General features: G+C 36.8%; 1 protein-coding gene across 1 annotated transcript; it reads left to right on the top strand.

Moving 5' to 3' along the window:
• The first annotated feature begins 12,322 nt into the window (after positions 1-12,322).
• On the top strand, positions 12,323-12,676 carry LOC147504183 (uncharacterized). The gene has a single exon (XM_086605085.1). The coding sequence runs from the start codon at positions 12,323-12,325 to the stop codon at positions 12,674-12,676; it is 354 nt and encodes a 117-aa protein (XP_086461211.1).
• The last annotated feature ends 362 nt before the right edge of the window (positions 12,677-13,038 follow it).

Genomic DNA, 13,038 nt, shown 5'->3' with positions numbered 1-13,038 from the left:
TTTTTCCCATGTATCGACAGAGTTCGACTTTTGTGTTGTTAGGCAAGCAATCACTTTGTCAGCTAGGGTGAAAGGAAACACTTTGAGCTTTATTTATTTAGGTCTTACGTTAGGATGATGAAATGTAGTAAGAACTTATTGTATCCTACGTAAGTGTTGATAAAGCTTTTCATGGTCTAACCCATAGAAAACAGGTAGCAGATTAAATATATTGAGTCTAAAATCTCTCATAGTATCTGCAATAATTATGCAGGACTCAAGTCCATCGTTTAAAGCCGTATAGAAATCAGATAGGGGTCTCTGTGCTATTTCTTCACCCATTGCTACAAATGTAGTTGTGGTGAGTGTAGGTGGTGTGTGTGGTGATTGGTGAATTTCTCGATAGGCAATTATTTCTGCGTCTACAATAAACTAATATGGAAGGTTTATGCATACCAGATCTTAATCTCATGCAAGTTTTAAGTCTAATAGACAAGTCCTAACGAGCATGTAAAAATAGCCAAATTATTACTAGAAATAGAATCCTCTGACAGTAAATTCGAGGATGTATAGAGGTGTTACATGAAACGTCATTGCTACGCGTATAAATAGTGTCTTCAACAGCCTTGAAGCACGTCTATGTTACTTGAATAATTATACGAGTTCTGGTTTGGGTACACGATGTGGATTGTGAAGTCCTGTAAAAAGATTAACCTTATTAGTCTAAGAGTTTTTAAGAATTAGGTTAAAGCTTTTTACTATGGGCTTCGTGTTGGGCTTTGATGTTAGGCCTATGAAACGGGCTTTGGTAGTGGGTGGGCTTACTAACTAAACTAATATTAATTAATTTTTTTGTATTTTTGAATTAAAACAACGGCCAGGCCACTTAAGAATTGAGGGAGGTTGTCCATGCGTGCACGTTCCTTAATTAGAGAACCTCAATTTCTTTGAGTTTTCTAGACACCGTTTAGAATGAATAAAAAAAAATGAGTTGATAGCATACGAATACTATACATTACTCGTGAGATAGTATGACAAATAATATTAAAAAATTAATTTACAGTAAGTAACCTAGGGCGCGTGCGCGCTGAGAAATAGTGTAAATTGAGCTCGGTGCGCGAGTTAAAGTAAGGTGCGGGGCGCACTTAGCGAAGGCAAATATGAGGCGTGCTCACAACTAAATAACTAGGGTTGAAACTTTTAGGGTCAGGTCACGGGAGGGCAGTGAGTTGGTTGCACAACTCGTATGAACTCCAGCAGTAGCAAAAACATTTGAAGAAATTGCGAACAATGAATTACAGTGTTTTTCTTGAATAGTAAAAACAGTTTTCTACCTAAACATGTGTAATGTAAACGAAGTAGACGGCAAGTGGCGCCATTGATAAGATAAATAATATTTAGATAGAAAACAGTAGAAAAGAAGATGGAGAAATAGTGAAATTATCAAGATATGAAACTCTCTAAATCATGTGATAAAGAGGAAAGTAGTCGTGTTCATAGTTGTACATTAGTTGAATGCAAGTTTAGATTGGAATTGTGCGTTTACTAGTGAGAGTAATATGATGTGAAAACAGTAGATAAACAGTAAATTAATTAATGAGGAAAGATACTAGAAGGGGTTTAATCAGCCACGCGATTCAATTAACTAATAGTTAGTATCGAATTGCTTGTTTTAATCCCTAATGAATGTCTCGAGATAGAGTTCACAACGGAGAACTTGACGATCTTATTGCAAACAATACTAAACTAATTGTTAATCATCCTCACATGGCTTCATAAACCTCCTCTAATGGAGGTTTAGCCTTGTATCATTGGAATCATGCTAACTAAACAATAATAATAAGCCATAATGTAAAAAACAATTATTGAAAGTAAATTAAAATTTTTATTGATGGGAATTAATGGTGGTTACAAACTAAATTATTCTAACCCTAAACTACACTAATAATAAACTAAGAGGTTGAGAAAAGAAGAGAATAAGAGAATTTTTGTGTTTAGCCTTAATTGTCTTTATATATGGAGAGGGTTAGGGTTATATTTTCGTACATGGGTCAAAAAGGGGGATTTTGGGCCTCTAAAGTGAGCCTAAAGTCCATTAGGTTAAATCTAAAGATGCCACAACTGTTGGGAATTAATTCCATGCCCTTTTCGTCAACACTGGGTCCATTGGAAGGCTTATTCTAAACCGGTCATTTTGACATAAAGTAGGTCTAATTTCGAGGCCTGAGTCCAAAGATACGGCCTGTTGAAGTTCTGTTGACTTTTATATTATTTTTCTACCCAAATTTGACTTTCTTTGACTGGGCTTGAAAAAGACTTTTCTTCATGATTCTTGGGTTTTGAATGTAGAACATCCTTAGCAATCATCTTGACTCGTTTTCCATGCAAAAGTGGTGCTTTTGGTCACCTAATCAACTTCAAGTCCTGAAATGCACAAAAACACGTAAACAGTACTAACTCTCATTTATTATAAACATAATTGGCCTAAGTAGAATATTATTAAGGAATTTAAAATACACTTTTGGGTGCTTATAAGAGGGCATCGACCTTTCGAGTGAGGGATTCAATTAATGTTCTAAGTTCAAGATCTTGTTTAACCTCAAACATACTGGTTGCCTTCGCTGTAGACGAAGAAATATTGGAGCGGGAGTAATCGTTACCTCCCTATTAGTTGTTGCTTTTTCTTAGAATGAGTATCTAAAAAGTTGTTAAGCATCTGTGGCTCCTTTACTTAAGAAATTTCCTCCATTCATGATGTTTAAAGTCTCCTTATGATGTTGGGATAGGCCTTTGAAGAAGGCACGAACTAGTGTGTCCTTACCAAGATTATGATGGGGACATTCTACAAGAAGTTCAGTGAAATGATTCCAAGCCTCAAAAAAGGATTCTTAAGGCTTTTGGCGAAATAAATGAATATGTGATAGCATCTCATCAGTTTTCTATGGTAGGTAAAATTGTTCCATAAATAATTCAACTAGTTTTTCTCATGTGTTGACAGAGTTCGGCTTTTGTGCTGTTAGCCAAGCAACCGCTTTGTCAGCTAGGGTGAAAGGAAACACCCTGAGCTTTATTTGTTTAGGTCTTACGTTAGGATGATAAAATATAGTAATAACTTGTTGTATCCTATATAAGTGTTGATAAGGCTTCTCATGGTCTAACCTTATGGAAAATAGGTATCAGATTAAATATATTGTGGTGGGGGGGGGGATTCTAAAATCTCCTGTAGTATCTGCAAGAATTATGCAGGACTCAAATCCATCATTTAAAGCCTTATAGAAATTAGAGAGGGTCTCTCTGCTATTTCTTCACCCATTGCTACAAATGTAGTGTGTGGTGGTGTGTGTGTGTAATTGGTGAATTTCTAGATAGGCGATTATTTCTGCGTCTACGATAAACTAATATGGCAGGTTTATGCGTACTAGATCTTAATCTCATACAATTTTAAGTCTAATATCCAATCAACCAAAGTAACCATGCAAAACAACCTGATTATTACTAGAAATAGAATCCTCTAACAGTAGATTCGAGGATGTAAAGAGGTGTTACCTGGAGTGTCCTTGCTACGCTGTATAAATAGCACCTTCAACAGCCTTGAAGCACGTCTATGTTACTTGAACAATTATACTAGTACTGGTTTGGGTACACGAGGTAGATTGTGAAGTCATGTAAAAAGATTAACCTTATTAGTCTAAGAGTTTTAAGAATTAGGTTAACGCTTTTTACTATGGGCTTCGTGTTGGCCCTGGATGTCAGGCCGGTGAAACAGGTGGTGGGTGGGCTTACTAATTAAACTAATATTAATTTTTTTGTATTTTTGTATCAAACCAATAGCCAGTCCACTTAAGAATTGAGGGAGGTTGTCCATGCATGCACGTTCTTTAATTACAGAACCCCAATTTCTTTGAATTTTCTAGACACCGTTTAGAATGAAAAAAAATAATTTTTAAAATTTTGTAGTTGATAGCATACGAGTACTGTATTGCATTCATGGGGCAATATTGTATCTAATTACAAAAATTAAATTATTCTAATTATTTAAAGAGTGCGGGCTTCAAAAAAATAAAATCAAATTAGCTAGGCCATGTGAAGGCAATTCTAGGGCGCGCGCGCGATTTCAAGTTAAGACTAGGGTTTTATTTTTTTAGGCTCAAGTCACAGGAGTGCAAGGAGTTGGTTTTGCAACTCGTATGCACTCAGGCAGTAGCAGAAAAATTTCAAGAAATTACAAACAGTGTTTTCAGTGTTTGTGAATAGTGAAAACTGTTTTGCTAGTCTAAACAGGCAATACGTAACAAAGCAAGATGGCAAGCAGCGCCATTTAATAACTAAAAGAAAAGTAGATTTGAAAATAGGTTGTTTAACATACTAAATCATGCAAATCAATATATAATAATACTCTCTAAAACATGTGTTGAAGAGGAGAGTAGTCGTGTTCGAACCACTCTTGCTTGTACGTATTTAACACGAATCTAGACTAAACAACTATTACTAATAAGAGAGTAATTGTTATGCTATGAAAACAGTAAATTATAATACTAAACAGTAGATTTAAATGATGGGGGAAGGATATCGAGAGGGGTAATCCACCACAAGATTCGATTGACTATTAGTTTAGTCATCGAATCGATTGTTTGATCCGTAGTGAACGCCAAGTCGTCTCGGATCAAAGTTTCACTAGCATGAGAGTTTAACTCCATTACAAATATCTTTGATGGTGGCTCTAATCTCTAGTTCAACTCTTATGATCTTTATCTCTAAACAATCATAAGAATCAAACTTGAAACGCTAATATGAAACAACAACCATACTAATTAGTCAATCATCCTCACATGGCTTCATAAACCCCCTCTAATAGAGGTTTAGCCTTGTTTCGTTGGAATCATACTAACTAAATAATAAACAAAAGCCACAGTATAAAAGACAAGAATTTAATTGATGCTAAAGCTTTTATTGATTGGGAATTAAGGGTGGCTACAAACTAAAGCCTAATTACTTAACTAAACTATAGAAAGGGGGGAGAGAGACCTAAATTACAAGTAAACTAATGAGGGGAGTAGCTAAGTTTTGTTTATCCTTAACCCTCTTTATATAGGAGAGGGTTAGGGTTATATTTTCGTGCATGAGCCAAAAAGGGGGACTTTGGGCCTCTAATGTGAGCCCAAAGTCCATTAGGTTAAGTCTAAAGAGGTCACAACTGATGAAAATTACTTCAGTACCATTTTGTCCACTTTTCTAGCTCTGATTGGGGCAAGGATGGGTCCATTGGAAAGCTTATTCCGAGCCGGTCGTTTTGACATAATGTAGGCCCAATTCCAAGGCCCGAGTCCAAAGATACACCTATTTGAAGTTTTATTGACTTTTCTATTCTTTTTCTACACGAATTGACTTTGACTTCCCAACTTTGACTGGGATTGAGAAAATCTTTTATTCATGATTTTTGGGCTTTAAACGTAGAATTTCTTCATAAATCATCATGACTCGTTTTCCATGCAAAATGACATCTTTAAGCACATAAACAGCTTTAAGACCTGAAATACACAAAAACACGTAAACAATACTAACTCTTATTTATTATAAACATAATTGGCCTAAATGTAATGCTATTAAGGGGTTTAAACTACACTTTTGGGTGTTTATCATGATATATGCAGCCATGTAGCTCTCCTTGTTGGCACTTGGCAGTAAACTTGGTTAGAGAACCATTCCAACCGAAGTATACGTTGGTTTATTGACAATAAAAGACTTAATTAATTTTTTCGAAGTCCCATGTGATAAGTGATAATAGATCGCAGCCCAAACTACCTCCTAAAACAATGTTGTATATGGTAACAAGACAAAAGAAAAAATAATAATCCGCATTCCTAATTTCTTACCCATTACCCACATAAATGGATATAGGGGGTGCGTGTGGGGGAGGTCGCTGATATGCACATAAATGCTACACATTTATGCCCATATTTATATTATATTGTCTAGTTAATTAGGATAAGTCCCTTTGATTAGTCTGTTTCATTGATTTTATTGGAATTGACGTGAATACGACGAAAATGGCTGAGACTGAGGACTTTACGAGGTTCTAAGATCCTCACAACTTGACTTTATAGAGAATACATGAAACAAGGTGGGGAATAGCATGAATGAGATAAAATAAAGCTACTGTGAAAAGTTGAAGTACTGTTGTCAAGAGTTCAGAGCGTGCCCGCGCCCTAAGAAGCCTAAGTAAGAGCGCGACCGGCGCCCACTTCTAAAAACGCAGAATTCCACTGTTTTCACATAACACTTTGCAGCTCCCCTCCACCGCTTGAACTCGATTTGGATAGTTCCAAAAGGGGTTGAAACAAGGAAAGGAAGTTGCCAAAAGTAATTCCAAGGTTTGTATGCCCTAATCCATCTCTATATAAACACAGGAAGTATAGAGTTCTCTAGCTCTCGCCCCAACACACAAAACCAAACATCTCAAGACAAAACTACTGGAGAAGAAGAAGAAGACTCTACTGGAGAAGAAGTCACCAAATATAACGATGGTTTTGTCAATGACTCCTCTTCTTTATTGTCTTGCTTCTTTCACCATGTTTATGAGTAGCTAAGTAACAAGTTAGGGCTTAGAGGAAGCCCTAGACTTGCGTAGGATTTTCTTGATTACAGTTTACTATTCTCAACTGGATTTTTAATGATTAGCTTGATTTATTTCATTGTTTATGGTAGCACTACTTTCATGGATTATATATCTCTTGATAGTCTTCATGTATTGACTAGTGCATAGTTAGATTAAGTGTTGTTATCATCAAAGCTTTGCCTTTACTGTTAATATAAGCTTGTGAAGAGTTGTGCTGTAAGAAGACAGTTCTTGCTAGGAGTTTATACTTATGTGTTGAAAATTCAAGCAACGTAATACATAGATTGATATAAGATATACACGATCACATCTTCGAGCAAGCTAGGGTTACATTTCTCTCATGCTACTCGTATAAAAGAGAACTTTAAATTAGTGGATTAAGAGAACCTACAATGGTCTAAGGTGGAATCAAACGCCTTAGTGTTTCCACATTCATAGTTAATTCAATTTTCATAGTTTTCATAGTATAATTACAATAGTTAGTAGTTAAACAATCTTCAAATCAACCACCCTAACATTCGGAATAGGTGAAATAGTATTTTAGACTTCAGTTATTCCTAGATTACAATCCCTGTGGGTTCGACCTTGTTCTCGCATACCTACTACAATAGACCTTGTGCGCTTGCAAGTAATAATAGTAATAGGAGTTAATTAACATGTTTATTTAGGTTAGTTAAATCTCTATCAGTCGCACCCTCTGAGATTAGAAAAACTCAACTACCACATAACTAATTGCCTTGAAAAATCTTCAAACTATAAGGACTCGCATCTCCCAATTTTTTTTAGCAAACTTCCACTACCGCAACCGCAAAATTTTCACAACTATAGTGAGAATATAATCAACAAAAAAAAATAGTATGAAAAAAAAAACATTCCAATAAAACAAAGTTTATTTACTTCTCTTTTTGCCTTTACAAAATTATCATTTATCATTTATTTTGAGTCCAAAACCATTAAAGATGGACAAATGTGTCTTTGAATGTTTGATGGATTAACCAGACTAAAACAAATAGCCAAAGGCCCAAAGCCCAACCAGTCAGTTTGTATGATTCTAATAACACATAACCAACCCGTAAGTTCTCCCTTCTTTCTTTCACTTTCAATTCTTAAACAAGCGTCAGACCTCAACCCCAAAAAAAATAAAAAACAAAAAACAAATTCAGAAATGACTTGTGGCGCAGCTTGTTCCACAATTGTCCTAATTATTTGTTTTTAAAAAAAACAATGTAATATTTTACTTTCAATGTTAATCTTTTATATTTTTCTCCACATGATAGTAAGGTTATTGATCGGTCTCCAAATGTGCATTTTGTTACCATTACAATGCTTCATATATGCCCTTCTTATGCTTAATGAACAGTCAACTTATAGCTTTTGCTATAGTTTTCAGGATACAGGCCATTTAGGATGCATATCCCTAATACATGTAGTTTAGCACAAAAAGGAAAGCTATTTACGCTGCTTGGGAAGATTCTAGCTACGGAGAAAAGTTGCTGGAAAGTCAAAGTCAAAAGTCAAGTCAACTGTCAAAATCAAAGACTCAAGGACTCAAGGCTGGAAGCTACTGACCCAGGGACCAAAAGCCAAATTCAAGACTTCTAATATGTGGGCTTAGGTCAAGGGCCCATAAGTTTGTTTCTAGAAGGAAGGGTATAATTGTAAAAGGTCTCCTATATAAACCAAAGTTGTAGAGAAAGATCTTTACCTTAGATATAATCTTTGGTCATTAGGAGTAGGTTAAATGTTTTTATTTTAAATTGTTATTTACTTATTTTCCATTTTCATGTTTTTCAAGCTTTAGTGTAAACCGAAGTTCTTAATCAATTCAATACAAGTTTTCTAATCATTTCAATACAAGTTCTAAATCATTTCAATACAAGTTAAGATTGAGAGTAATTCCAAATAGTCAAGTAGGAGAGAAGAGTTACAAAAGTTAATGTTTTATCCATCACAAACCTTCCTCTAAACAAAGAATCTAAGATGAACTTCAAAACCCTTTTCACCACTATCAAATCTTCTTATACAACTTATGTCATCTTCACACTTCAAGGCATTCATCTATCATCTTGTGTGTCATACAACCTTGGATCGAAGCATGTTTTTTTTTTTGTAAGCAAATGTGTATATATTAATATAAATATAAAGTTATATAATAGAGTTTCCACCATGTGAAAAGCATGTGATATACCGTTGGATAGGATTTTTTGAGCTGATCGTTTTGACAGTTCGTTTGTCCAAATCGGACCGGTAACGAAGAGGGGATTTGCATTTTACGCGTTACGAAATGGGACGGGACCTTTTCGGTATTTCCACATTTTATTTGGGCTTGAGCCAAAAATTCAAAAACCTAAAAACCCAACAACCGACGGTCGTACGCGGGTTTATAACCCAACCATGCGACCGCCCGACATACCATCTTCTCCATTCAAAACCCTAGCTCACAAAACAAAAGCCGATTCGCGCATGCGCTTGCCAAAACCCGCGCCACTCCTCAACCTGCACCAAATCAAAAACAGTTTCAGCTGCAACTCGCCCACCTTCACCCCACCTCATACCCACTTTCAATTTAACCAAAACACCCTCCAATGGCTACCAATCGAGATGGATTTTTTTAATCTCTTTGATTCGGGGATTTTTTATGTTTTCTTCAGAGCACAAATCCTTAGAAGAGGTTGGAGGCCACTTTTGCTAGAACCCACTGCCCATTACTCCCCTTCTCTTGTTCAAGCTTTTTATCGTGGCATAGCTCGTGATAACGAAGGCTTGGTTACCGTATCATTTGGGGGTCGCTCTCATGTGCTCTCTAGCCAGGTAGTTGGTACAGTTTTGGGTATTGAAGCATGACACGAGGTACCTGAGAGTAGGCAGTTTCATGGCACAGTGTTCGATTTGATGCACGTTACTGTGTTAGAGGTCGAGTACATCAATGGTTCCACCTACGCAAGGCAGACTTCTTTGAGAAAGAACCAGTTGGCAGTGGCAACCTGGATTGGGCACAACCTTGTGGGGATGATGAAACCTTTAGATATCAGTAAGTCGATCCTTCACATTCTTTGGATTTTACAGACCCGGAACAACGGGTTCTGTATTGCTTCTTTCCTGTGGGACCAGCTTTCTCAGTGTAGACAGAGTACTACTCCCTTTCCTACCCTTGTAACTAGGCTCATGCTTAGTTGGGGAGCAGCAGTTCCGATTGACTTTGTGGCAGTCAAGTCTGCCACATTCACTTCTGTCTACTTTCATTGCGTTCAGCACGACTGGTCCCCAGAGGCTGTACAAGAGATCGAGCATGGTCTCAACGATGACGACGCTCCACCTCCACTTCCACCTCCAGTGGACTACTTTGCTCTAGGATCTTTGCCTCAGTTCACGCGTCCCTTGGATGCTTTACAATTCATGCACAGCGGTTACTACATCAGCAATTGACTACTATTCAGCAGGAGCAGCGCACCTTTCAGGACAACACTCTCTAGATGCTTCAGGAACTGCGAGACGAGTTAGTTCCATAAGCTTTTCCACCTGCGAGAGCCCGACGAGAGAGAGACAGGAGTAGCTCGAGTTCATCGCAACGTCTTTAGTTATCTCACGCGAAATCTGACTAGGTAACCCCCTAGTGTCTTATATGTAATTTATTGTCATTTTAATATCTGTTTTACTTTATGCAGTTTTAGTTTTTCATAGTATTATCTGTTATGTTTATCTATGTTTTGTGGAATGTATGAGGATTTGTGGTATATGAGCAGAAGGACATACAAATACATCATGCCCAAATTTTTCTTATTTTCTACACTATGCATGTTTTTAAAAATAAAATTCAAAAAAGCCAAAAATTTCATATTAGAATAATTACATTTTTTCCTTTTCAATAAACCATGTATTTCTCGTTCTATTTCTATCAGCCCACGCTCCAAATTTGTTTGGGGGTGGTATATTTTCATAACGAAGAACAGAGTACAGGTTACTGCTTTTTTCGCTCATGTTCCTATGGTAATCTCTTTCAATTTCTTCAAACTTTGAGGACAAAGCGTATTTCTGTTTGGGGGTGGTATAGTAACATTTGCAAAAACTATGAATTTATTAATTAGCATTTCTTATATTAGATAGATTTTTTATATTTCTTTCTTTCTTAAAATATTTCGAAAAGACCAAAAATATATTTTTTTGTTTAGTGCCAAAAGTCTTGTTTTCCTTTTTCTATGATGAATAAAAGGTTTAGAAGTTTCATTATAGCAATAGAGTAAAGATTCGTTCTTCGAACTTAGACTAATATACATACAATAGTTTCTGCACCTTTTCATGAATGGCATACATCAACATTTGATTGTATATAGCAGTGAGTTTCCGATACCACGGTTAGAACAGCTAAGTTCCATATCCTGTAAGAATCTAGCCAAAAGTCTCCTCTGAATGATTATTGAGTGATGACACAAGGATGTCCGGATAGTGAGATAACACGTCCACTTGCTTGATCACCACACCATATCCTAGGAGAGAATTTTGGCCCTTTTTGGATTGATATAGCCAAATAAACGTTAAAAACCCAAAAATATAATTTTTCCTCTAGTTACCCCTTGAGCCTTCACCAATTTATAAAAGCCTTTTTATTTCTTCGCCATCAATCCCTGAACCGTTACTACACACAATAAAAAGCTTACCCAGCTGACGAGTTGAGAATTGGATGATCTGTAAAAAAGAGAAGAGAAGGTCTTGTACAAAAACAGAATAGTTAGAAGCTTTAAAAGAAAAAGAAAAGAAAGAAAAGATTCAAAAAAATCGAAATCTCCCAAAAGTTCAAAATCAAAAGGAGTCGATTTCAAATGAAACAAAAGCAAGATTAGAACTCCCAAAAATTCAAAATCATATGGAGTCACAAAACCAAAGGGCTAAAAGAATGAATCACAAATTCGGAAGCAAAGAACAAAATGAGGTTCTTCTCTAGTTACAAATATCCCGAAGCCCCAATTTCTTAACTTATCAGAGTTTGTTTTCCCTTTCCTTTATTTCTAAACCACTACTTTAGCCCCGTAATTCCTAATAAAAGACCTCTAGCTCAACTAGGAATAGGATGGTGTGATAGTAAGTGGATATTGTGATCAATCGACCCCGGTTTTGTTGGATGTCATTCGAGTATGTGAGGAATATAAGTGCCCTTTGCACTTGAGAAAACAAAACTTTAGTGAATCTATCAGAGAGTTGTGATTGCAACACACCCCTGTGAGGACCCAACTTAAGGATGCTCTCTAAAAGTTTCGGAAACGACTCTGCTTTTGCATTTCACCACTCATATTTTGCACGTTTATCTTTAGATGATTAAACTAATGTATATATATTATTATGAGTTCAAAGGAGCTTTCCTTTATTCCTCCGCTAATGAGATGTATAAACCTCTGAGAATAAATAAGGAAACAAGACCCTTTGTACTAAATAGAGGAAGTTTGTGAGTACCTTCTCTGGAAAACTCTCACGAGGCTTAAGCTCATCCACTAGGAAACTCCTAGTGGTTTAAGGCATTGTTGCATATGGTTAATGCAATTGCACTCTGTGAAACGAGACTAGTATAATAAGTCACACATTTGTGATCTTAGTTTTTTCTCTCATCTTTTGCTTGAGGACAAGCGAAATACTATTTGGGGGTAGTTGATCAGTCCCCAAATGTGTATTTTGTTATCTTTACAATGCTTCATATATGCCCTTTTTATGCTTAATGAACAATCAACTTATAGCTTAATGGAAAAGAAAATGCATCACGCGAGTAGTGCGACTCTCAGACTAGATAAAGAGCAAGGAGGGATTGGCCTTGTTGATCCTAGAGTGTGGAATAAAGCTGCATACTATGGTTTGGTCTTTAAGCTGGCACAGAAATCGGATTGTTTATGGGTCAAATGGTCATGGCAGCACCACATCAAGCAGAAACATTTCTGGACCATGAAAGCACCGAGGGACTGTTCATGGGTGTGGAGGGACATACTGAAACATAGAGAGATTTCATGGAAGTACATCAATCTTGTATTGCGAATGGAAAGAGTACCGACTTTCCGGCATGACCCATGGTGTTCGTGCCCACCGATCCTTAATAGTTAAGCCAAAGCATTGCTAGCTAATGCAATCCCGAGGATGCAACGGTGTCGAAGTGATAGCCGATGGTGGTTGGGCGAGTAATCACCGAGCTACAGAGAGTCGCGAAGTAAAGAAATGGATCATGGATACGGAGATTAACACCTACATCATGGAGGACCGGCCAGTCACATGGACGCCTACTACATTTCGGAGAATTTTCAACATCATCGCGTACTTTCCCTAAAAATGTGAGGAGTAAAGTCAAATGGTTCAAGATAGTGCGGGGAAGTACTTTCGGTTACCAAAGCATTCTTTCACCGTTTGGCAACCGTTCTCCGAGCTCTCCCAACACGAGAATCGATTTTGGGAAGAAGGTAATAAGAACC

The sequence above is a fragment of the Coptis chinensis genome, chromosome 4, assembly GCF_015680905.1.
Source record: "Coptis chinensis isolate HL-2020 chromosome 4, ASM1568090v1, whole genome shotgun sequence".
Classification (NCBI taxonomy): domain Eukaryota; kingdom Viridiplantae; phylum Streptophyta; class Magnoliopsida; order Ranunculales; family Ranunculaceae; genus Coptis; species Coptis chinensis.
Note: the sequence above shows the minus strand (reverse complement) of the source record. Positions and strands in the feature narration are given on the sequence as shown.

What these genes read in the sequence shown, in the direction of transcription:
- LOC147504183 (XM_086605085.1), top strand. Translation starts at nt 12,323, where the DNA reads ATGGAAAAGAAAATGCATCACGCGAGTAGTGCGACTCTCAGACTAGAT.